General features: G+C 42.8%; 2 protein-coding genes across 2 annotated transcripts in view; both read right to left on the bottom strand.

The window, feature by feature from the left end:
* Positions 1-662: 662 nt before the first annotated feature.
* Positions 663-9,528, bottom strand: aif1l (allograft inflammatory factor 1-like). The gene is made up of 6 exons (XM_084036141.1): positions 9,382-9,528; positions 9,128-9,189; positions 7,655-7,721; positions 5,354-5,395; positions 4,282-4,447; positions 663-1,701 (listed from the first exon to the last, which is right to left on the bottom strand). The coding sequence occupies exons 1-6, from the start codon at positions 9,398-9,400 to the stop codon at positions 1,614-1,616; spliced, it is 444 nt and encodes a 147-aa protein (XP_083892267.1). The 5' UTR covers positions 9,401-9,528; the 3' UTR covers positions 663-1,613.
* An 11,548-nt stretch (positions 9,529-21,076) lies between these two features.
* Positions 21,077-26,089, bottom strand: part of lamc3 (laminin, gamma 3) — an 88,149-nt gene continuing 83,136 nt past the window's right edge. Inside the window, exons 24-28 of the mRNA XM_084036135.1 lie at positions 25,721-25,823; positions 24,899-25,101; positions 24,436-24,576; positions 24,252-24,351; positions 21,077-23,830 (exon numbers count right to left, since the gene is read on the bottom strand). Coding sequence (XP_083892261.1) covers positions 23,574-23,830; positions 24,252-24,351; positions 24,436-24,576; positions 24,899-25,101; positions 25,721-25,823 — 804 coding nt within the window. The 3' untranslated portion in view covers positions 21,077-23,573. The remainder of the gene's footprint in view (positions 23,831-24,251; positions 24,352-24,435; positions 24,577-24,898; positions 25,102-25,720; positions 25,824-26,089) is intronic.

The raw sequence follows: 26,089 nt of genomic DNA, 5'->3' as shown, positions 1-26,089 counted from the left end.
TGTTATAAACAAACACTGGTGTTTACTAGTGAAATAAAACAAACATTTAACCACAAACTTGTTATTTTTAGCCAACCAAGAGTTTAAAAAGAGATCTCCAATACAGAAATAAACAATTAAAAACTTAACAGGCCAGTGTAAGAATAAGTTTTATTCCTTTGGTGTCTGCAAACAATGTGCATTTTAACAGCATTAAACGATGTTATACGCCTAAAACAAAAAAAAACTGGTTAAAATATGTTAAATGGGTAAAAAAAACTACAAGTACCAAATTCACAGTAAGTAGCGTGAGTTACAGGAACACTGAGGCACAAATCACAGAATTCACAGGACAATGAATGCAGTTCGACAGAGAGGGATGAAAAGAAATGTGAGATAAAGAGAAACTAACAACGTATATGAAGTATAAGAAGGATAAAATAAGCAGTCAAACCCGCAACATAAAAAGAAACAACGATGGCAAGAAAAAGGGGGAGAAAAAAAAAATCCACTACTTGTGAACTTCACTCAGAGCGTTGTGAACACACCACATCAATATAATTCAACAAAATATCATGAAAACAATCTCACCAGATTACAAAGAACACGGTTTTCAAGACCTGGTGAGCTAGAAAGACTGCTGGAACTGAACACTTGTGTGCCCTCCCTCCTTTCCCCCCCCCAATCTGTGTGTTGAAGCTCTACAGTATCTGCATGTTGAGGCACTTGGAAAGAATATGATTGTACTGCGTGTCGTATATTATGTACATTTATTATGCTTGTGTGCCTGTAAATCACACTCCTTCCAAAATGAACATGTGCTTAACCTTACAGATCTAAAAAAAAAAAAAAAAGTTCTTCTAGTCACCTACTGAAACTGAAAGTCCCATGTTCAACATGATCTCTTATTCACTCGCACTAGAGAGGAGAATATTACAAACACATAGCAGTACAGTCATCTACAAAAAATGTTTTTTTTATTTTTCAGATCATGAGGTGGCCATTGCAACATAGCTACTGATTCCAGATCAGTATTTGGCTCCAAGGGCTGATGACTTTGACCCAGAGGAAATGGGCTGGGTCTGTAATCTCTGGCACCTTATCTTTAGCGAGACGCTGACCAAGATTAGCCCGGCAGGATTTCATCCAAGACCACTGAGGACAGTGCAAAAAAACGTGTTGGGGGGGTTCTTTTCCTTGTGCTCCTCCGAAAGCATCCTACTCTCACATGGTTGAAATGAAAACGCGTCCCAAAAAAAGAAAAAGAAACAGGAAAGGAAAAAAGCAACCTCTGGTAATTTGGATTCTTCCCTTAAAATATAACCATAAAACACTTACTATGCAATCTATCAAGCAGGTTACACGTACAACTACCAATGCTACATTTCAATTAAAAAGGGAAAACGTATGAATGATAATATTCACAGTCAAACATCATTTAGTGAGTCGTGGTCTCAGTCTTTCAAATGACAACACTCGCACGCACACACACATACACACCGTATATCACAAAATAACGTCCTGGATCACCGTTCCCACACTAACACGACAGCCCACATCAAGGGAACGGCTCTGTCACGCAACCGCCGCTGGTCCCTCTGCTTCACGAGCAGTCTGGAGGTCGAGGTCTACAGTTAAGGCAGGCTAGAGATGTCCCGCTTCGGAGGGGGTCCGTCGGGTTTGCAGGGAGCGCCGTTGGCTTTGTCCTCAAAGATCAGGATTCTGCCGAGAGAGAGAAGAATCATGAAAGTCAAAAAACGCAGGATTTCTGAGGCCAATATCAAGATTTATGAGTTGAAACACACGTTTAGAAAGATTGACTCTTTTCTAAAGGACTTAAAACTGTCGTTGCTCTTTGGTTATTGATTTATCTGAAACACAGAATGGACGTAGCTCCGACGTACAGTATTAAAGCATTATAACGTTATTTGATTGTGATGAACACGAACAAAAGTAGCACTAAAGAAATAGTATTAATGACAAATTAAATAAGGAAAGCGTTTGAAAGAGTGTAAAGTATGTGTGTTAACTAATGTTGATTTTCATCACCAATGCAAAAAGCCTGAGTCTGTTGTTGTTGGCCCTGCAGCAACTGGAACTAAGTCATTTTGCTTGAAAAAACTATGTTTATGATTGATTGAATGATTATCAAAACATTTCGGCCCTCATCGCCTCAAATTAAATGAACTCAAGCAGGCAGAGATAGAGAGATTGAGACCGGGGGACTTGGTTTGACGGTTTCACGCCGCGGAGAAAGGCATAAAGAAAGTAAAAATGTACACGTAAACCAGGAAGACAGAAGGTAGTCTAAGGGTTTAAAGGTGGTAAAAACAAAAAGGTATGAAGAAGAGAAGCAGGATGTGCGAGTGAGGAGGGATAATTGCCTCCTGGAGGACACAGAGAGCCTCAGTGAAGACTCGGGTATGAGCTGGCTGAGCGGGAAGTGAAAGGAAAGGAATGAAGGGGAAACCACAAAAGGGAGTGAGGGGAATGGTGCTTTGGAGCGTACACAGAAGAGTGAGAGGACTGACAGGAGCTATTCAGAGCCAATGTCTGTCTTTAATTTCCTTTTTTGGAAAAACTCTGCAAAGCTCCGCTAAGCTCATAAGGAGCGATGATCCCGGCGACGAAACCGGCACTCGGCAGACTCGAAGTCCGGCACATTTTCTCTGGTATCTCTCACTCTTCACACCCCTGATATCTGCTTCCCAAAAGCTGCATGACGTCACTCAGATCACCGCTGATGGTCGGTCATCTAACTGATGATTCAATCATAAATGCAGCCAATATCCCTTTCTGTACAACAAGTTATTCATTATAGGACTATCATGTATGTGACAGAGGACATATGTTTGGCTAATCTGCTCCATACAGGCAGAACGGCTTAATAGATAAAGTGACCGGCTGACTTAATCTCATTATTGTGCATACCATTGACTGTGGAGTCTACGCTACACACCTGACACCTGTTTAACACGTACAAAGTCTGAAACATAGGACCCGATAGGAACTCTGCTTATCTGTTTTGCGTAAAACTTGTTAACCAGCATAAACATCTTTAAGGCTCATTTCAAGTCTCGGTCACAAAACTGAGCCCCGACTTGTGGAGCCTGACCTCAATCATTTTCCTCCGATTGTAACTACATCAATTGTTCTCGTGCCAAATGCTTTGAATAACACTCTTCTAGAGCTCAGTGTACCCTCCACCTCTCCCTCCCTCTAGAGACAACAAACAGCAACACACAAGAGAGGCGTTGTAGACCTTATCAGAGTGGGGAGCAGGACAACAAACAGCAAGATACTCCATGAAGGTAGCCTACACCCTGTGGCCAATGTGTCTTTTCTTGATTAGATCAGTTAATATATGTGTGGGTATCACACTCAAATACCAATAGAAGCTCACTCCTTTCCTGTGCATGTCAATTTGTTAAATCTGCAACTTTGTGGAGTGATTTCACAATCATTCTTCCAAATACTGGTTCAAAATCCATGGAGTAAAACACACATTATCAAGTTCCACTGTCAAAAACAAAAATGTGACGGTTGACCACTTTATCCCGGTGAAGACTAATTCCAAACATCAGCGTGGACAAGTAAGGCCCGGGAGGGAATGAGGTACTTATAAATAGCGGACGGCGGATTATGGGATACACTTTAAAAAAAACAAAAAAACAACAACGGTTGAGGGCAAAGGAGGAAAAGTTATGCATTTTCTCCGCTTGGTGTTTTTGGGATTATGAGGATTTGTCTGTCCAACCAGCTTAGTCCAACGGAGCTGACAAGCGGCAGCCAATACACTGGTTCTCCTGCAGTCTGACCCACTCCAAGGCTGCTTTAAACAGGCTTACACTGCCTACACTAACCCCTTTTAGAATAGCAGGAAATATGTGTCCTTATCCAGCAGGGATCATTGGAAAAAAAAACCCCAACGACAACAAATCATTTCTATTGTGAAAGAACTTTGTTGACAGAATGTGATGAGTTTCTATTTATCAGTCCTGCGTGACTGTCGGTGCTTAATCAGCCTCTAATCGGTTACCTAAGCACATGAGCCCAGCTAAGGATGAGGACGGGTTGACTATGGATAGGCTACATATATGGGTTTTGTTGCCATGGAGATTAACGACCAGTGCAGCGTGTGGGTAGTGACATCATCGCTTGTCAGAATTGGCCTCCTCCCTCTCGGACAACACACCCGAACACATCATGAACCAGCAGATGGTTTAGAGACACGGCCAACTCCCGTAAATGTAAAAAACGTGTTCTTTTCACGCAACACATTGCACATGGAGGTTGACTCACAGTTTGAGCACGGCCGAACGCTTGCCCAGCATCATCTTGACAAAGTCCCTGTAGTCGATCGTGTTGCTGCTGCTGCCGCCCGTCACCTCCACGATCATTTTTTTCAACTCCAAGTGGGTCTTGGGTACGCCCAGCTTCTCCATCATCCGCTTCAGGCCCATCATGTCTGAGGAGAAGGAAGAGCGGATGATCAGAGACGGTGCTCGGCTGAGAGAACATGACTAATTTTTATGGATTGAAGTACAGTCACTCGAACAACAGTCCAACACATATTCTACTCAGACTGTGAAGACAGCTGTTTAATGTCTTATGTGGCTCTGGGGGGAGCTTTCCAGAGTCAGAAACGATTACCCTGAAGAGTTATATCAGCTTGGGGGGAAACATTTTCAAGAGAAAGCCTTCGTTACATAATGGTGGTGTGGGGTTTGAAAGATGGAAGCATTTAGGAGACAAATAGAGACTAAGTCACGGCAAAAGTATGTTATAGAAGGGTTTAGTTCACCGCTCAGAGAACTAAATCTCCCGTCTCACACAACGTACGCCACCAATGTTGCCATTACTTGTTGCTTTTTTTATCCAGCAACTCCCTTTTTTTCAGTCGGGACACAAAAGAATGAGCAAGATCTAGAAAAACATGCTAAATTATCGTTTAAATTGAGAAACACATACAATGTGTACATCCACCTGAAGGGTGCCTCTCTATACAGTAGGTTCTAATACAAGATGATTTGAGTTGCATGATGGGAAATGTAGGATGCCATGTGTGTATCCATTGAGTAGTTGTTAGGATATTATAGATCAGGCCATAGTGGTGGACCAAGCATCTGTTCCGTTTTTTTCTTGCTAACGTGGCTAAAACAACATACGTTGTTTCAATTAGCAGCTGATTTCAGGGCCTGCAGACAGACACCACATCTGCACCTCAACAGCTTCCCCACTGGTGTACAGTAGGTCTCACTTTACAGGACGCAGACACTATTAATTACTGCACCCTCATGACAACACTGAGCCTGGCTCAGCTGACAGGTGTTATCCGGGTCGCAGTTGTTGTTTCGGCGCTACAATTACTCACCAATCTCTCCTTGGTCGTTCAGGTCAAACTCAGCATATCTATCTGCAACACAAGCACACACAAGAGATTATTACCCTGACAGCTCATGTACCACTTCCCCACGAGTAACACTTACACAAACACAATCCCCCGGCTGGCATCTCACATGCCAGTAACACACACACACACACAGTCCAGTGATGTCACCGTCTCACACACTGCTGACAGCTGGCCCGACAAAAGGATGGACGCAGGCAGCAGATAATGACAGGTGTGTTTTGAGTGTCTCAGCAGAAAGCAGGCGAACGGGGGGGGCAGCTGAGCGGCGTTGACATCGGAGACGGATTAAAGTGAGAGGGTCGGGAAGTTAGAGGAGAACTTTAAAAAGTTCAAACACAGCAACCAGGAAGGAGAACAAAGACGCTTGGGCTGAACATGATGAAGCTTGGATACGGAGTTTACCCTCCCGGTCACTCGCTCAAAAATAAAATCTGGTCCTCCTAGCCTGAAAGCATGCAGACAAAGCACTCATGCTTGCCAAACATGTCCCACACCCAGTAACTATTGGTGCACAGCCACTTTGTTTTCAGTTCTAGTGTTTGGGGCTGTCTTGCTAACTTTTTGCTGGGACCAAGATGTTATTTAATCACACAAAAGTTGAGCTTTTGCTAGCCCGAGTAACTATTGACTTCTGTACGTGTCTTCAAGTATAAAAGGTCATTATTGACGGAAAAAACAACGAAAAAAGAAGACATTTTACCACTTCTCAGTAAATTTTACCACTCTTTTGTCCAGAAGACCACTTTAGTCAGATTACACTTGCTATTTCTATCCCACACTGGGACACTGTGTGTGTGTGTGTGTGTTGTGTGTGTGTGTGTGTTGTGAGGGAGAAAGAGAGGACTGTGTTAACTGTGTGAACCCTTGGGGAGTGGGACAGGACAATGCCAACCCTGTTCGTAAACTCTGAGAAGGGGGCCTCCACACATCACACACTAACACACACACACACACACACACACACACACACACACACATGCACGCACACACACCAGCAGCTCTTGAGTGGGGCCACTTGTCGTAGTGCAGCCTGTTGATCATCCGCAGCCACTGAAAATGGCTCCACCGAACAAAAATGTCTTTAGGGTATCCTCCTGACCTACATTCCTTTACAACGGATGTGATCAAATAACACATGTCGTCGACATACGAGCCAGACATTTTCTGCTATAATTCATTGAGAGGTCGGTGATTTGGAGTTTGATTAATTTGAGTTGTTGGAAGAGTTTAACGGCCAGTCACTTTGGCAGCTATCACTCGTATAAAAGAACAAAAACCACACGGTTTTGCGGATCAAATAGAAATGGATGATGAATTCTCAACACATAAACAAAGAAGTTTCCCTCACAGTTAAACGACACCAACCCTGCCAGGCAGATAAAGGCTTCAATGCAGGCATCCAAGAAAAAGCTACTGAAAAGGCGCCAAAAAAAAAAAAAAAAAAAAAAAAGTGAGGCAAAGCAGCAGGCAGATAAAGCTCGCTCCAATAAGGGAGTGTATCTCTGGTTGGTTTCCACCCACTGGCCCCTTGTTGAGGAAGTGAAGTGTTAACTGTTATTATTTGGTCCTGAAAACAGTAGCTGTGATGTGATTTGGTCGGTGGCGGGTTTAGATCCTGACCTCTGGGTCACTGGGACAGTATGGAAACAGACAGATAGCAAGGAGAAGAAATCCTCTCAGGACCTGGGTGTCGGGTCCCCTTTCTGTTTATATATTACTGCTCCATTTCCTCCAGCAAGATGAGATTGTAAGTAGGACAGCGTGTTTCTCATGCCCCCTATTCTTATGTTACTCCCGTGTGGAAAATCGTAGATAAAAAAACACAACACATAGCCAGAAAACAAAACGCTCGACGTGCACCCAGAGCACACACGAGTGATATCAGAGCAAAGCTATTTTGTTCCCGTAATTAGCTCCTTGTAGCAGTGATTTTATTCTATTCCAAGGGGTGAGTTTACCCAGCATAGTTCTGAATATTGTAACAACAAGCGGAGGAACGCCCCAGCACATTCCTCCAAGGCCACTGAGGACTTGGCCTTGCAAGCCTCTTTGAAATCTCAGCAGTCTGTCTTTCCCACAGTGGAAAACAAAATGCTGAGGACTCCTGTGTGTGTGTGTGTGTGTGTGTGTGTGTGCAGGCCGCTAACAAACAAATATTGATGCAAAGACAAAAGGCGGGATAAAGGATCACACCCTCACAAAGACGACTGCATACTTGCAGATAGTGAAGCTGCTGTGGGGAAAAGGACTGGATTTGCTTACTTTTGAGACCTTCCAATTTTTCCGCCAGGTCCTCTTCATCCCTGTATTTCTGGTCTTCCAGGTATTCCTGAGGAAGAAGATGGGAGTGATCAGAAGAAACCCCCCCAAAGAAACAAGTCTTACAAGTTTGACTGAAACCCCTTTAATCAGTTTCGAACCCCGGTTTGAAACTCTGCTTGCATAAAAGCTCCGGCAGTGTTTTAAAATACACAATTAAAGAGGACGACGCACAAATTAGAGCATTCGTCTGATTTTGTCAAATGTGCCAAAAGATTCTAACTATAGAATGATGACTCACATAAAATGCCCCCCTCCCCCGGTAATATTACTTATCACCGTGTTCGTTAAGTGGAACACCACACAAGGGTGTAAAGGAAGAGCCTGAAGGGAGCTATTCTAATGAAATTATAACGACACAATCTGCCATGTGGGAGTCAGCTTCCATCTATGTGGAACAACCAGAGAGAGAGAGACAGGAGAGAGGGAGGCTGTTCTTTTCATTTGACCTGTCAAGCTTGTAATTAAGGGAGAAGAGGATAAACACCAAAACTGGGTGTTTATATGGGACGCCCCCCCGCCTACACAGGAATGTCCTCTCGAATGAACAAGTGCAGTGAAAGGCATCATCACAAAGAATTCTGTGAGATGTATTTTTTTTCTGTTATGAAATTAACAGCACATTGGGTTTGATTGCTTTAAACATTAGAGAAGCTGGATTAAAAAGTCAATTAACTTAATTGATTATTTGACCCAATAAAAACCCAGGATTTTGTCACATTTTTAAACTGTATTTGATGGATTTAACTGATAAGGAATGTGGGGTAATTTCCTCTAATTAACTAATGAGGGACGTGAAGAAAAGCCTAGATAAGAGGTCCATGAAGGAGCAGCGTGTGTTTGCAACCGTGCACAGGAATGTGACAGGCGCCGCGGGGCCGCGACCTGGTTTCCAATGCGCGAGCCCGATGTGATGACTGCCAAAATAAAAAAAAAGGGAGGGAAACGGAGAGATTATACGGACGACAGTCCAGTTAATCTGGAATACTACTATCTGACGGAGCCGAGGGCTGACGTGAGACAAAGAGCTCATTCAGAAAGCCGGGTCTTTGCCGTGGAAACGCCGGACATGAGGACACACGCTTCATTTTTGTTTTAACAGATCGATGTGAGGGCACGCAACACCGTTCAACAAGTGGGGTCAAATCAATAAAATGCATCAACAGCATCGCAAAACGTGTGTGTGTGTGTGTGTGTGTTTCATTGTGAAATCATTATTTACGACACTGACAGTTAAACACAAGCTGCCTCGTATCATCAGTGTGGCCGCGCGCGTTCAAAAACGAGGCCAATGCCGAGTCAAGTGTATGTGCGCGTGCCCTCAATTAATTCAAATTCCCTCGAGGAGGAGCCGTTAGACACGCCGATAAACGGTTAACACACACGCGCACACACACACACGGGAGCGTGACTTACCTTGTTTATTTCATCCAATTTAACCCTTTGCTGCTCCTTTAACAGCCCAAAGGCTTTCCCTCCTGAAAAAACAACAACAACAAACAACAGAAAATCGCGTTACATTTTAATAACAGCAAAGCTAGTTAACACCGACTTAGCTTGGACGGTAGCCTGCTGATGCTCTCTCTCCAGTGTAAAAGACTCAAAAGCTTTAGCTAGCTGGAGGTTAAGCAGACACCCGGGAAACGCGGACAAAGCGTTCCGTTTGTTACCTTGTACATTTGAAGGCATCCCGGAATTTATGTGTGGCGTGTGTAAATCCAGAAAGTGACCAAATATCCGAGCCGGAAAGGCTGCCGCAACCGTGCGCCGGGGCGATACTCGTATTCTCTCTCCCGCTGGAGACTGGGGGGGCTGAGTGGGCCACTAGGTACCGGTGTCAAGTCGGACGCAGTTACAGAAGGGACATCCGGTCAGTCGTATTTCAAAATAAAAGTCTGACCGCGACCAACGTTAAAGCAGTGACTCCATGTTGACGTTGCTCTCAATGTACGTGTGCACAATTACAGGAGCACACATCTGGAAACAGAATACGATTAATTTACTGTCGATTAGCGTATAAATTAATCGTTTCGGCCCTCGAGACGTTTATCAAGCTCTTACTTTGAAGGCGGAGTCACCCACGTTCCGGTGTGATTAAAGTGACCGACTACCCTCATCAGTGAGTGATGCTCTTGGAGTAAAGTGGGACGCCTGCTGCTATTCGTGCTTACCATCATGTGGCGGCGGAGGAAACTGCACACAACGCGGATGTTACTGAGACAATACCGGCGCTGTCTCCAGTCGTGTGAAGTCCGAACACCTCGGGGAAATCCATTTTTGTTGTTGTTGTCCAATGTGGATTAATGCATTTAAACACCCTCCTCTAAAATGGGCTATATCAGCTTAATTATGCATCTACACAACCGGAAGAAGTAAATAAACCTGATCAACCGCAAAGAGAAGATTGTTTCAGTGATTTACACCCATTTTAGTGTCAATGAAGCTCAGACAACCATAATGTTTCAATGCGCAATCAAAATAATCGTTTTCCCCTCCAAGCAGCAAATGTGTGTTATGATAATTAACATTATCTCTGTCCAAAATATTTATTTGTCTCTTTATGATGTGAATCTGAAATCATTATGTCTTGGTTGAAGGTTTCATGCCTCTTAATTGTGATGTGATTTCAGCCTCATTAAGTCCCACATTGTCAGTTTGGGGATTCATTTCGTTTTCTGGAAGGGGGGGGGGGGGGGGGGGGGGCACATTTCCACTTCATGACAACAAAGCAATGGCAATATACCTGCCTGTTCACAAACATACCATACCCTTTATATTTGAATTCGCAAAAGTATTATAATACAATTATATGATACATTTGTGTTATTAAATAATATCATGTGGCAACAATAAGGCATTAAAGGAGTGAATGTGTCGTGTCAACAAAATAAATTCATAGAAATATAAGTTGTGTTGGTATAATTTGGAGGAGGGGTTGTCTCCCCCTTGTGGCCATTTATTGTAAAAGCCTCTATTCTTGTTGCATCCAGACAAGGGCAATCAATCAATCTTTCTTTGGTGCAATTTGTTTTACAATAGTGATGCCAATTAAATTTGTGTAACAGTATATATGTTTTACACACTGGGTTACTCTGTTATATATATATATATATATATATATATATATATATATATATATATATATATATATATATATATATATATATATATATATATATATATATATATATCATTGTGTTCCTGTATGACAAAGTCAGGTCTCTCATGTAAAATAGATTCTGAACTCAGTGGGACTTCCTGGTAAAATACAAATAAAAAAAAATGCAAAATCTCCTCACAGGTAGTTCACCACTCAAAAGGGTTCTAATGGAGCTCTTAAAGAACCCTGGAAAGTTAACTGCAGGATTGAAACCCATATTTCCAAGAGTGTATGACTGATCCCGGAGCATTAGACAGGCACATAAAACCAATTAATACCCTTGGTTGAGGTTTAATTAGCATCCAGTAAAACTAGATGTGAGTTTTCAGTTTTAATGATCGATTGGCATAAAGGCGCCATATAAGTAAATGTCAGCCCGATCAGAAAAATCACACATTTATGATAGGTCTATGGGATCAGTTTGCACGTTAAAAAAAGCATTTAATAGGAGCTAAAGATTTGAGAAAAAATAAGCCTATATATTAGAAAAAAGGCCTATATTGCTGCCTGTATCAGCTTTTCTTAGAGCCATTGAGCATCCATTGCATACGTTCACTGGCCTTTTCTGTTTTACATTTATTGGATTTCTCTCTTAATGGGGCTCCAGTGTCTTTGGGGGTTTTTGTGTTCATTAATTGTTTAGGAATGCAGGCATTGTGTAAATATAACTATGACTGTTCTGCCCTGTTAGCCCGCTCTCAGATAAGCTCGGCTTGTCACTGCTAATTCACACTTTCAGGACCTACATGTTATTTTTGAAGCTGCAGTCTCACATCATTTACATGAATAACTCAAAGGTGTTTTTCAGTGTTTTAGAGGAGTTTTACACTGGAAAGTCAGTTTGTTACTTTGAGTTTCTGATTTACATGAAAAGGTCTAATGGTCTACAGCTAAAGAGATTAGCCTGCATCATATTAATCATTAGACTCAGAGACTGTGTGTGTGTTTTTTTTTACGTTCATTAATTCAGCGCTAGATCACAGGGCAACTGGTTTTTAAATAAATCATGACCTTGGCAAGCCGGCGGTCTGGCATTAAACTGAACCGACAGCAAAACACTTTCAAATTATCATTAGTTGCCCTCAGTGATTATTAAGACATCTCTTATTTTTGTCAATGTTTTTTCTCCTTGAATAATGTGGCTGACAGTTTTATTATTTATTATTATTATTTTTTTCTCCACTGAAAAAGAAAGATTGATCTAAAGGAGACTCGATCAGCCCCAAAGATTTGTCGTAACAGAATAATGAACCATAATCAAGTCCAATAGGAGATTATAGTAAATCTCAAATGAAGGCAGATTGAGATTATTATTATTAATACTATTGTATTTATTTATTATACTAATGAATGTGATTATCATTATTATTAATGATGCTTTTATGATCATTATCATTGAAATTATTTCCTTTTTTAAATTATTAAAACATATGATTTGTACTGTATCCCTGTGTTTGTTTCTCATGTCTGTTTAATGCTATTTTGCAACAAAAACAAGTGACCAATTTCATACCACATAGTAATAATTATGAGTATATTGCTGTAAAAAGTTACAAAACAATGTATTCTCACATCACACCCATTTTTGAGTGAACTGCATTTGCTAATTAGCTTTGAAAACTACCGTTTCCAGCTGTTAAGCTGTATATTTGTGTGCTTGGGATGCGTGAGTAAGTAAGAAATATAAGAGAGGATGGCTGATTGGTTGTTGTTTTTGGGTCTTTGCTCAGTTAAACCTAAAGATTTTAGCCTGCCACCGTTCTGGTGAGTTCTCCGTGTTCTGTGAACGACCCTCGGGGTCATCGAGGAACATCTGCCGGTTCAAAGAGCTAACGGAGGACGAGGGCCACGGGGACGCGGCTGCAGCCGAGGCTGGCGGGAGCCTGTTTTGGAAAACAGACTAATTGGGGTCGACAGGCATTTGCGTGAGGAGACGGAAACATTCTTGTGTGCATGTTTGATGTCGTGCAGGTTTAGGATGATCTGACTGATCTGAGGAACGGGAGGGAGGGAGGGAAGGCTTGCACGTACCGCTGGAGAAACTCTCTTTTAGGCACTTTTCAGACTCACTGGATGAAAAAAAAATTAGGTTGGAAGCGACTTAGCTCAGAGGGTTAAAGGGTAATTGAATCCTTGGAGGGTGTCCTCGGTGCACAGGGAACAGGTCACGAAAGGTTTCAACAGAATCTAGAAAGTAAGAGGTGGTTAAAATTTAAAGTGAAGGGAAGAGGAGGCGGTTAGCACCTCAGTTAGCTCCGGTTCCTCCTCCTTCTGGAGTTTGCATGTTGTTTAACTGATGACTGAGGCCCGAGGGTGTGAATGCATGTGTCTGTCTGTATGCGTCAGCCCTGTGATTGGCTGGTGACCTGTCCAAGGTGAACCCTGCCTTCCTCGACCCTGAACAGGATCAGCGGCGAGCGATAATGGATGGCCGGATGAGAGAGGAGGGTTTGTGTTTTGCATTAGACGAGGTGAGATAAGAGCAGTCCAGTAGGGAGGGGGGGGGGAGGACAGGACAGCACACATCCTTTAGACCACAAACACAACAAGATGAGACGACGCCGCGGAACCGAAACCGTGAATTCGTTGCTCACAACTTTTGCATTTCATGTCGTCGACGGAGCAGAGATAAGCAAAACATCAACCCACCGAGCATATCACGCCTCTGAACCCTGCAGGGAGGAGAGAAACCATTTGAAATGAGGGAGACGGGAGGATCAAACACACCACATGGGGGCAGCATCGGCTCACACGGCCGCTGCCTCGCTGACGGAGGAGCCACGTTGCTGCAGAGAAAAGTCATGAAAATGATAAAAACATGTGATGTAAAAGAAATGAGAGAGAACACAGAGAAGACAGCACTTATACTGACTTAATAACGACACACTAGTCACTCAAAGTCATAGAATACAGTAGATTCATGCAAACGTATATCTGCTGAAACCATTTCTCCTAAAGTAAGTGATATTGGCATCACCTTCAGTTCATCATATGGAGAATAAAGTCAGCTCCTCTTCTCTACTTGACAGGCCTCCAAGTTCACCAAGTTTCCCGCTGAGCTTTAAGAAGGATGTCAGGAAGTATTAGTAGTTTTCTCAACAGACGTGACTACAAAAATGTCCTTAATGCCGTGTCGTCGGTAATCAATCAATCACAGTGTTATCATTAAACCGGTAAACAATGCAGGACTCCGGCTAATAGGCCTGGTCCTTTAATGAGGTGGCGATTAACTTCCCAAACAATGACTGATGCACTGCCTCCGAGTGGTCATTAGTGTTACCAATATTCATTATCATTTCTCTTTTGATTGGATCGTGTCATCGTTTTACAGCGTGGGATTATGGGAATCTGAATGAGTTCGTTGACGCCAGTAATCAAACTGAGCTGGCAAAAATGTCACATGGTGGCTTTTAGGACTTTTGAGGTTCTGCGTGAAACTTCTATGTTTTTTGCATGAAAGCTTGTATGAAATCCAAAATTCACTAATGTCACTAAACACACATTCATCGTCTAATAGTAGCTTTATGATGAATTACCTGCAAAAGTAGCATTCCAATCACACTTAGCAACTGTTAGCGTGCTAACAGGCTAAACTCACCTCACCTGCTAAACATTAGCATGTTAGCATTAGCCTCACCGAAGCCAGCAGCGTGACTGGTTATTATAAAATATGAATCCATTATTCTGGTTCCCATCATCATCATCATCATCATCATCATCATCATCATCATCATCATGTCTTGCGTCTCCATCTCTGCCTCTTTGACTGGATTTCCCAAACGTGATGCATCTTTGTGGTTGTTATGGTTACGGCGGGAAAACGCCACCAAATATGGGATTACACTCCCACGCTTATGAACGTATTGATAAATGAGGAAGAAATCCTTCTGTCGCTCTGGAAGGCAGAGTTTTTACTTTGTGCACAAACACGCACTCAGACACATGAAAAGTCTGTATTACTGCAGCCGACGCCGAGGTCAGCCTTCCTACCATCCTTGTGAATAAATCACCTTTTTTTCTTCTTCTGTCGCTCCTTGAATTGTAACCATATCGTGGTGGAGCATGTATGTGTGTGTGTGTGTCCATGAACAGACCCCCCAGGACCCGGGGCCGAAGCCCATTGTAGACTTCATTGTGAGTCACGATCAGATAAAAAAACACACAAAAAAAAACAAGGTAATTATTCACTTATCTGCTCCTGTCCTGTCATGTGTCATCCAGGAACAGACTGAAGAAACAGCCGACACGACCTTGGATGCTCGTGTGAATTAATTCCACCATTATTTTTGAAAAGTACAACATGTAAAGTCTCATAATACAATCTCCGTCCAACAAACTGAAAACCAGAGGAAGAATGTCGACGACGGCAGCGACACCCAGACGCTTGTTTTCACGGCTGTTCTTTTTGAAGCTTGTTATTGTGGCGAGATCAACAAGCGTTGTCATAAAAACGACAGAATAGGAGCTTCGCTGCTTTGAGTTTTTTCTTCCCTGTCTGAGTAGCTTATTTATTTATTCTTAGAGGAAAATGTGTCCTTCTCCTGTCATACACATATCCAAACAAACAAACAATCAGAAAGCAGTTGGAGTCCCACAAAAGGAAAAATGCCGAATGCCCCTCCCCCCCAAAAAACCATCCACCACCTGTTTGCTGTCCAGACGTCGTCACCCAACAGTCTCTCCAATGAAGCAAACAGTCGTAACCAAGCGTTACCTCCAAGGCCACGGGGGAAACATCACAATCTAATAATACTTCATTATGTAACCACTTAAAGGGCCACAATTATTAAATTAAAAACATAAAAAGCATGACATCATCCCTCACAAACGCCTTGATCTATTCAACCACGCCTTTAGTCCTTTTCTTCTCATTCTGCTGCGTTTCGGGACGTTTCCGAGCCCTCGGCAGAGTCTTTGGGGTCCATGTGGGGTTAGTAACCTCCAGGCAATAACCCGTTACAGGTCGCCCTTTCACTGTCAGATACAAACAAGGGTCGGCTTCTGTGTGTCTCTTTAGCAAGGCACGCAAACGAGCAGAACCGCGACCTTCGATTTATCCAAAACCCGGCGACGTGTCACCTTCCTGCAGGATTGGAGCATAACTATGAAACGATCAGAAAATTGCATTTTATTTCTCTCTTATTCACTCCACTGTCTATCAAAGAGAGATTTTAACCTTTTCTTCCACGACATTTAATACGTCAGTAAATAAACCAGTCGGTGTAGGTCGTTTGCAGCTTCCTAGTGATTGAATTCACGCTGCAAAAAAATCATAAAAACCGTGTTTCTTTGCATAGATTATGTAAGAATTATACATTTGCCATAAAGCAAACAAACGATCGTCTATGGAGGGAACCGGTGCGATGCTAACTGGTTGGCCTACAAAATGACATCATCCCTGCAGGAGGCTTTGGAAATACAAAGTTCAGTGGTGACACACATATTCATCAAACATAAAGCAAGGCTGCTGCTCGGCTTCGACATGGAACGGACAGTTGGACTCATCTCCCCTGTGATTGTGTTGTCTTTGCTCTACAAACCTACATTTGATGTCGGCAGGCGGCGGGGCGACCTGATTGGCCAGGAGACCGGTTTTTATAAAGCTCTCGTATCCGTGGAGAAGGACATATGCTGGGCTAAAGTGCAGACAGATGCAGTGTCTGTCTTTTTTTTCTCCCTCCAGTCCCTCGCTCCTCCTCACTGAAGTCTGTTCTGCAAAGCTAAGTGGGTAATGTCGGTGTCCAAGTGTCAGCGGTTTACTTCCACTGTGTGAAGGTTGAGTGCATGTAGGGATTAGTGGAGAGAGGTGTTTGAAGTGGGTATTACCCTTTTTTATTCACCTCCGGTGCATCTGTTTCTTTATTTGCCCGGGCAGCCGGACGGAGGGGCATGTTGGGGCAGAGCGGACAGGAGAGAGAAAGGCCACGTCCAGGCTGGATAATGAAATATTTGTGCTGTTTTACAAGAGGTTTTTAGACCGTTTTAAAGGTCACAATCAGATTTGTTACAATAACAAGGAGATGCAGTTAGAGCAACCTCAGACAGGGTTTCACCCATTACTTTATGTAATCACCCCATAGAAACCCCCCCCAAAAGTGCTGAGTGCAATAAATAGTTATGCATAATATGAGGTAGCTTGTTAAGGGTAGGGGGGTAATGCAATGATGCAAGGAGTATGGGGGTGTATGGAAATGGGGCACTTTGTCACCGAGGGGATCGGGGGAGCAGATTGTCCGTTTAGCAACCTGACTGCATGGAAAACGCAATAAAAATCTCTTTTTTTTTTTGTGATTTAGCATTTTCCCCCCATGATTGTTGGATTATTGTAGAAAATACGATATTTTTCAGAAGTTTCTGATATTCAGAGCACGATATTCTTCACAAACAACAACCAAAACAAGCAGCTAAAAGAGGCAGGGACACTCCGTAGACTATTATACAGAATTATTTATTGGGGCGTCACTATGAGCAACCTTTTTAACATTAAATATAATCATTTGATCTATAGTTATTATAAATATATTGATTATCTATATATCTCCACATAATCCCTTTAACATTTTGAGTAAATCTGGACTTTGTCATAAAAATAACATTTTTATTATCATACATTTGAATGATTAAAGTTCTTTGCAGCCACATTATCATCATAAACATCGCTAATGGAAGATCCCATAACTGAATGTATGCTGTGTGGCCCCGCAGTATTCAGTATTTACAGAAGGAAATAAAGAACACGATGAAAACAACCTGTTTGTTGTGTAAAAACCACATAAAAATGAATCAGTTGTGCTTGTTGTTTTTGTGTTTTTGAGGCTCAGACCTTCACAGCGCCGCCTGGACTGTTTCCTCCTCGGAGAAGTGGAGTTATTGAGGCCGTACAAGTTTCCCCTGACAGCAGCAGTCCAGCTAATAAACGCTAGATAACCTAAACTGCACTTACCTGTCGAGGAGAAAAACAACTCCTTCCCTCCGACTCTCAGGTTTCCTCCTCTCTCGTTCCAAAGCGTACCGTTGTTTATGATCCGACTATCATCGACAATTTGCAAGCCGTACCTGAACAATGCTCCGTCGTGTTTTTCATTACACACCTGTGGTCGGGATGGGTTTTCTGAGCATTTCTAACGGTGGGAATTTCATGACCCAGACCAAACCTCCCCACTGAGCTTAGTACATAAAGCACAGTATCCTGTTATCATCCCGGTGAAAACTCTCCAGAGTGGTCTGTCTTTTTTGATCATAGAAACATTTTTATTCCTTTTATTGCCATGTCATCAGAAGCAAAACACTAAATATCACTTAAAGTGGCAGTCATGTCATTGATCATGTGACCCACTAATGAAACTGCTTTGCCCAGAAATAGGATCTCCGTGTCTGTGGTGACATTCCCGCCACAAAATTAAAAATGAAACTCAAGGGAGTACCGGTGTGCTGAGTTTAATCTGCTGAGTCAGTGTTTGATACATGTCATTACTGCTGACTCACAATGGAGGATCAACAGGCAGAGAAAGAAGACCATTCAACTTCCAGTCCAAGAAAAAGAACCAACAAACTAATGGAAGTGAAGAAGGAACGTCATCAAGAAGCAAAGTGACACCAACGAGGGAAAACCACGGACCTCCTTTCAGTGTGGAGCATTTGAAGGCATCACGCAGACGAGAGACGGTCCACACTGTTGGGTGAGGGAGCCTGCAGTTCCATCTACCGCCAGAGAGGCCGCTAGAAGCATCTCAAATCTTACAGACTGCCACTTTAAAAAGCAATATCTGACTTGTATTTAAAAAAATATCCCATATCTCTGTTTGTTTTATTACTCTCAGCATGTCGTCAGAGATTATGGAGCTATTCTTCATTCTGTAGCGCTGACGCCCCAAATAAAGGGTGGCAAGTTGTTATTTGGCAGCTGAAAACACTTGGAGAGGGATGATGAGAGACACACAACAACTGTAGGCAGAATCCCTTGCAAAAAAATAAAAAATAAAATAAAAAATTAATTCAATTCATGAAGAAAATGAAAAAGAACTAGATGCTTAAAACAACCCCAGGAAGCTAAACGAAAACAAACTTAAAAATGAAATAAAAAAAAACAAGCTCCCCTCCTCCTGAATTGCACACCCGTGACCTGAATTGGGTCGTACCATCTTATGGGGTGAACCAAACAGGTGATTGCGCCCTGTTAAACATACAATGTCGTGCTTGTGTTTCTAAGCATTTATGAATTTGAAGAGCATAGAAACTCCAACAGAGTGGACTGAACCATAACTAAAAAAATAAAAGAAGCTGTACCACCTCTGAGAATCTCTCTCAAGTACAATTATATTTGCACGACTGCTTTCTCATAAAAGAGAGAGAGAAAACTTTACCTTTGTGATATCCTTTACATATAGAGGAGGAACCCCACGCAGCTAAAAATGAATCCATCCATTTAAACGGATGAAGAATAAATGAAAAAGCAGACGGAAAGCAGTGATAAATGTGTAACGGAGGTAAACAGTGTCTGGATCATCTACCTGCCGATCAGAGGAATAACTCATCAGTCAGCCTGAGCCTTTTATTAACAATATTGGAAAAAGCTTATATAGTTTCCAAGTGAGCTCTAGAATAATACAAAAACATGCCACAATCAGATCGCCATGACAACCTGACAGCCCTGCAAGGTAATTATGGCTCTCGGGGCAGCAAAGACAGAAAATGTCACCTATTACCCAATTACAAATACAATTATGATAATAATAATTACAAATACATAATGAGGTTATTGCTCGTGCCGTTAGTGTCAATCTTGTTCAGTCATGGATTTGTTCTGAATTAGTCGTCTCAAAGGTGCACTAATCATGATGTATTGACGACGATGCAAATTAGTGACTTACGTGGACTTTTAGACGCTTTCAGCTCTTTCTTTTGGTTTTCACTGCTGCTGTTTGGGTCGACTTTCACCGCATTGTGATGGACAGCTGGGAATATAGTGGAGCATTTTTTTATTTTTAAATTTTAAACTTTACTTTATTATTGGCTTGTTTTAATGTTTTTTTTCTCTCCAATGCTTTTAATGTTTTATGTGAAACATTTCTAATTGCCCTGTTGTTGAAAAGTGCTATACAAATAAAATTGCCTTGCCCTTAAAGAGACAGGCAGTTCCCTCAAGAATCGGGTGGAGACCAAAACAGAGCTAAAAGTGTTACAGCTTCTTACGCCGCCCCCAAGTGGACAAAAAAATAATAACTGGTCAGCATTCCTACTTTCAACACACCATGAAGCTTATTTACCCCAAAAATCCTCTTTCATCTGCCAATTCTTCTTCTTCTTTTTAAAGATATTCACTCTTCATTGAAGCCACACACACACACACACACACACACACACACACACACACACACACACACACACACACACACACACACTTTCATCAACATCGTCAGAGTGCATTTGAGCTGCGTTAAAGATTTCACCGGGAAATGCAACAGGACTTCCACGACGACGAGGCGCGATTGTAAATGAGGTTACAATCATTTCATCATGCAAAGACCTTTTTTCTCTTTATCCTTTCAACTTTGAATGATTCCACGTGTTGCAATGCAGGAAGACGACGCTGTTTTCACTCCACGTCGGCCTCCTTCATCACAGACCATCATTACCGGAGCCCCGTTTAAGAGGAAGAATGTTCACGTTTTGGATCATTTAGGGGTCACTTTCATTTGAAGAGAACACTTTGATTTTCTAGAACATATAGTGAAACGGGGCATATTGTAGTATTTTTTAGTGTCATGATAATAAAACAAATTCACGCGGCAGAAAAGGAATCACTGCACTGATGTCAGCTGAAAAGCATTTATTTGCATATGTTGACATGATTTCAAAAGGCGAGTCACACATACTGTACAGCACAAATCCCTCTGCAGTTCTTTGTGCAGGTTTTCTTTAATTTAAAAACTCTGACATGTATTTTCCCCGTTGCTACGAGCTCGTTTAATCTCTCCTCCGTACTTACAGCACGCTCACGCTCGATCCCGAGGCAAATAAAAGGGATGAGGAAGACGGCAGCTCTCGGAGGATTCTATTTTTTTTGGGGGGGTATGTCATATTTGGTTTCCTCTCCTGAACTCATGCCTGGCTGAGGTGGGACGGGAGGCGCAGTAGGAGGGGTTGGGGGTGTCAGCCGCTACCTTTGATGTTGAGGATTTGCCTCCTCAGACCATGTCAGGTAGCTCTTGTGTGGATTTACTGGTTTCTGTAGGTTTTAAAAAGAGCTAATTTGACACTGTGTGTGTTTTTCTCGGCGTGGATCGATGTTTTTCCTTCTAGTGATTTATCCTCGCCACATGGTCGCTGTGGGGATGACATCATTCAACGTACTGTACGACTTGCCAGCAATGTGAAGCTCCATGCATCCTAGCAACTGGTAATTACCCCTCCCCCCCTCCTCCTTACCAGTAGCCAAATAGCATCTATGGTTAGCTGCCAGTCTCTGTTTGGCTCTTGGCTTATTATCACTGAAGCAACTTTTCCTCTTACAGACATGGGTTTTCTCTGTGGGAGAACTTTTTTTTTTTGGCAGAAAGAGACTTCAGGCTAAAGTTCTATTTATGCAAATGTTTGAATCAGGAGATGTTGTGCATGTTTTGCATTTTTATCAAGCCAATATCTCACTTTACCGCTCGCTCAATCAACCAGCGACTGTCCGATCATGGTTCATCAACATAACAAGAACAGCGGGCGTGTGAAGTTTATTATTTAGGATTTTGCCAGCATGCTGAGGAGGAGATATTCGGTATTTAATGAATTTAACGGGGCTCGGTTTTAGACGAATGACTACGTTAACTGTTGAAGAGGTTCTTTGAAGACGTAAGTGTGAAGCCTGAGATCTCCAAGCTACCAGCTGACATGAGATTAGCAACACAATCGAGACAAAATGGGCTAATTTGACCTGATTCACTGGCTTTTATCTGCTTTTATGGATCCCATCAGGAAGAATGTTGGCGTTCTCACTACACTAGCGTGAATATTTGAACAAAGTAATGACTTGAAGGTCTTTGCCATCATTCTCTATCTCCATATTACCTCTCAACAGTCATGAATTTGGATTTCATTTTCATATGGTAATGACACTCATCTCTGCTTAGCTGGAAAAAAATGACAGCTTTTAATTCCTAGAATTTAAGAGCTGCATTTCTCCACATGATGGATTTCCACGAACGCTCTCCTCCGTGATTATCTGGGAGTCGAACAGAGACGCCGCCGCTTCCCCGATCTCGTACGACGTAGCGCTCAGCGGCATCAGATGTGTCAAAGAAAGGAAAAAAAATCTCTTTTCATTGCTGGTGTGTCAAAAGGTGAAAGCCGACTACATATCTATAAAATATTTCATTTGAGTAAACCTACACAGTCCATGTGTGAACCTCTGCCTAAGGATATTATTGTGATTAAAGTTATTATAGTTGTGCTATTGGAGTTATTAAAAAGAGCAGATTAAAAGACGAGCATAATGACTTTCACAACTGCACAGTGGATTAAAGGAATAGTTTGACATTTTTGGAATGAAGGTTCTATCATTTGCTTGACTTTTCAATTTGGTTTGAACCAAACGTGCAGGTGTGAAAGGTGCCTCGGACCGCCGGCCGTACCAATGGACAGGAATCTGGTCCGACCAAAAGAGGGGTGCCTCGGTCCAGATCAAACCGAACCATGGTTCGGTTCATTTTCAGTGTGAAAACAATATATCTAGATTTGGTGGGACTTTCGGATCAGTTAGAGGAAGTTAAGGATACCATAGAAGGAAGGAAGGAACCGGGAAAAGAAGATGAGGAGACCAGATGTCTAATAGCAATTTATCAGACGGAACTATAAAAATGCAGAAATGAACACTATGTTTTCTGAGAGGATGAGAGAGAAGTCGGTGCTGCTGTTGTATCCATTCAAATGGAAGACGGTGAGACAACACACGACTGTCTACAAACCAATCAACGTGAAGTATAGGGAGCCCATGTAGGTGATAACAGCAGGTCATCAAATGGGAAGCTTGTCTGGACTTTCAGGTGTGGAACCAGCCTAATCTGGTTCCTGATACGTTATTCTTCATTATAAAAAAAATAGATCATGTGGATGTGGACTTTATGAGTTATTCACAACACAAAGACCAAGAGCCAAAGCAGTGTGATCGAGACGTTGGACAGAAACACAGAGAGAAAGGAAGAAACCCTAAAATCAGAGGGAGACTCTGTCAGAATCCGGCTCACGGGTCGTGTGCTGTCGAAGCCTGACCCGAAGCCCACTGAGGCCGAGGGGACTAATTGTTAATTAAGTCGGGCTGATGAAAGAGAGCTCAAGTGTAAATGAATGTGTCAGTCTGGAGGAGCACTCAGACGCACCTTTTTACCCCCACAATAGAAAATCAGCATTATTTTAAACCTGACAGGGCCACTCCAGCGGCTCAGAACGGCTCCTTATTATTCACGGGGAAATTAAACTTCTGATGTTGTTGGTAAAAAAAAAAAAAAAAAAGTGTGGGAGCAGGAAGTTAGATGAAGTATGAATCATGGGAGACGGTAGAGAAGTGTGTGGTGGGAATGAGTGAGGTGGTAAAATAAATTATCCACCTTGAGGCAAAAGCTGGTAAAATGGAAGAATTTAAGGATATGTGTTTTTTCTCCTCTTATTAAGGAAATCTCCTGTGTTATGAATGATCCGATCCATGTGCTACAGTGTCTAGGCTGCTCCTGTGGCCCCGGGGCAGGACGGAGGCAGGTTTAAAGCAATGTCCCTGAGACTGTCCCTCTCCTCCCTGATCTCCTGCAAGTCCTGCTCGATGAGGGACATCCGGCCGTGTTGCTCCTTCGCCGCCGACTGCAGCTTCTGGATCTTGGAGCCCAGCGTCGGGCTCTCCACGCTCCCGCGGAGCATGCTGAGGCGGCGCGCCGTCTCCTCCAGGATGCGGTCGTAGCGCTCCAGAGGCACGTTCCCGTCTGGTCCCGGTCATCCAAGGCAAAGAGAGAGGACAAGACGGAGTTTGTAAGATTCAAGTGGTGGACGAGCTAATTACAGTGATTTGCTCATTATCCTCTCAGTCACCTGTCGACATATTCACCACTAATTGCAGGTACCTGCCTCTCACGGTAATTCTACACATTATACAATGCGTTATATTGGGAAATGGGCTCGCATGTATAGGTCAAAACGCAGCTGAATTATTTAAATTCACCCGCGAAAGAAAAATGCTTCACTTTCCAAATCTGGGAAGTATTCCTCTGTTAAATGAGGCATTAAAAAGCACAAAGCTCTTTAGCCGGGCTGACATTTGAGTTCTAATGAAGATTCATGAGTTTTATAGATACGGAAGACTAGAAAGGAGTCACAGGGAAAATGATCTAGAAGGGAGTGACTTACCAATCTTGCTGATTAGCTCCGTTAGTGTAACAGAATAGGCCTGTAGCTGAAGCTTGGCTGCTTCCATGTCTTCCTTGACGCCGGTCAGGGACACGGCGAGCTAGAAAACGAGAAGACAGAGTCTTTCAAGCTGCAACACGGGATCGACATGCATGGACCCTGCATGTGTGTGTGTGTCGGGTACCTCCGGGGTTATCTGGGAGTTGGCCGCGTCGGTTAGCGTCTCCTGCTCGGCCAGCTGTTGTAAAGCGGAGTCTAGGTGGGAGCCGAGGTGTGCCGATGCGGTCCTGGTGTGCTTGGCCTGGGTCAGGACGGCTTTGGAGCTCTGCACACAAAGAGAGAGAAAAAAATTAATAGAATCGACATGTGGACAGGAGGAGCCGGGATCGATCATAACCATTCATGCTAATGTTCACTAATTAGCAACACAAAGTAGAGCTGAGGCTGACTGGAATGTCAGTTTTACGGGTATTGGTTTATAAAGCAGAGTATTGGATAATTTACTAATTTGAGCCGCAATTTGACACGAGATTAAAAGTTAAGGGATCGCAAAAGTTGTTAGAATTCATCCTGAGGCGGACATCTGTGCAATACTTCTAGTTTTATTGGTGGAATAGAGTGTAAAGCCAACGTTATAACCTGCACACCTTTGCCACGGCGTGAGCCGTCTGCTGCGCCTCCTTGGTGACGTTCCTGGAGAGGCTGGAATTAACCTGAGCCGGTTTCAGCATCTTCTCGATCTGCGAGACCCTTTTCCTGACGTCGACTAGAACCTTTTCCTCCAGGGGTCGTTCCTTCTTCATGGCAGCCTTGGTCAGCGCCTGCTGACGGGGCCACTCCCTCGCCATGTCTGCACGGCCAATGGGAAGGAGGCAGGGGTAAATATATTAAATAGTCATGACTAAATAAGAAGAAGTTAGAAAATATGATGTCTAGAGGGTGAAATGTTACTAAATCCTGATTGGTGCAACTACTCACAAAGTAAAGTACAGACATATTTCACGCCATGACATTTATATATATTATATATGTATATATTTGTCCTCATGTTGGTTCCCATCATTCATCATCATCACAGCTAATTAAGAAGATGTTCAGGGCCTTTGAGGTGGATTCCAGGTTGCACTGAATTACAGGAGACAAAAGTACTCGATGATTCTCTTCACAGCTTAAACTGCCAACATTTTCCTTCATCAAGTTGAAGGCGTAAAAAATCCCCCAAACATTCCACTTCATCGCATTTTTCCACGGAAGCCGCCGCCGCATTCAGTGTATGACAATTAGGTCAAAACGCTGCGGCGGTGATGACATATTTATGGTAGTAAATACTTCAGTCTGCTGCTCCCGCATTTTGTTTTCAGTCTCTGCACTTGACATTTCAATTTGAGTGGAATAATACAGTCGGACGTCCGACAAGATCAACAACGCCAGACAGACAGCGAGGAGAGAGAGAGACATAAGAGACTCACATTGTAGTTCTCTGTGCAGGGCGATGGCATCAGCCTCCACCTCCTTCCCCGCCACCACGGCCGACAGAGCCGTGACCTTTGCCCCCTGAGCGTGAGCATGCAGCTTTGAGAGAAAGACACGTGAGAGGAATCATAACCTGAGCTGAAGTGTGTTCGGATATCAAGGTAAACTGGTGGGAGGGCAGCGTCGACACGGTGCTCTGAGCTAAACGCTAACATCATGGTCCCTAACGGCAACATGCTGATGTTTAGCAGGTATGATGTTTAAAATGTTCAACATCTTTGTTTAGATGGGGACATTATGGGAGAATAAACAATCTGACAAAGTAACAGTAATATTAATTGGCTGTTATTTACACAGAAATAGGC

This window comes from Eutrigla gurnardus (assembly GCF_963514095.1).
Source record: "Eutrigla gurnardus genome assembly, chromosome: 19".
Classification (NCBI taxonomy): Eukaryota; Metazoa; Chordata; class Actinopteri; order Perciformes; family Triglidae; genus Eutrigla; species Eutrigla gurnardus.
The sequence above is the reverse complement of the archived record's forward strand: the minus strand, read 5'-3'. Positions and strand labels throughout refer to the sequence as shown.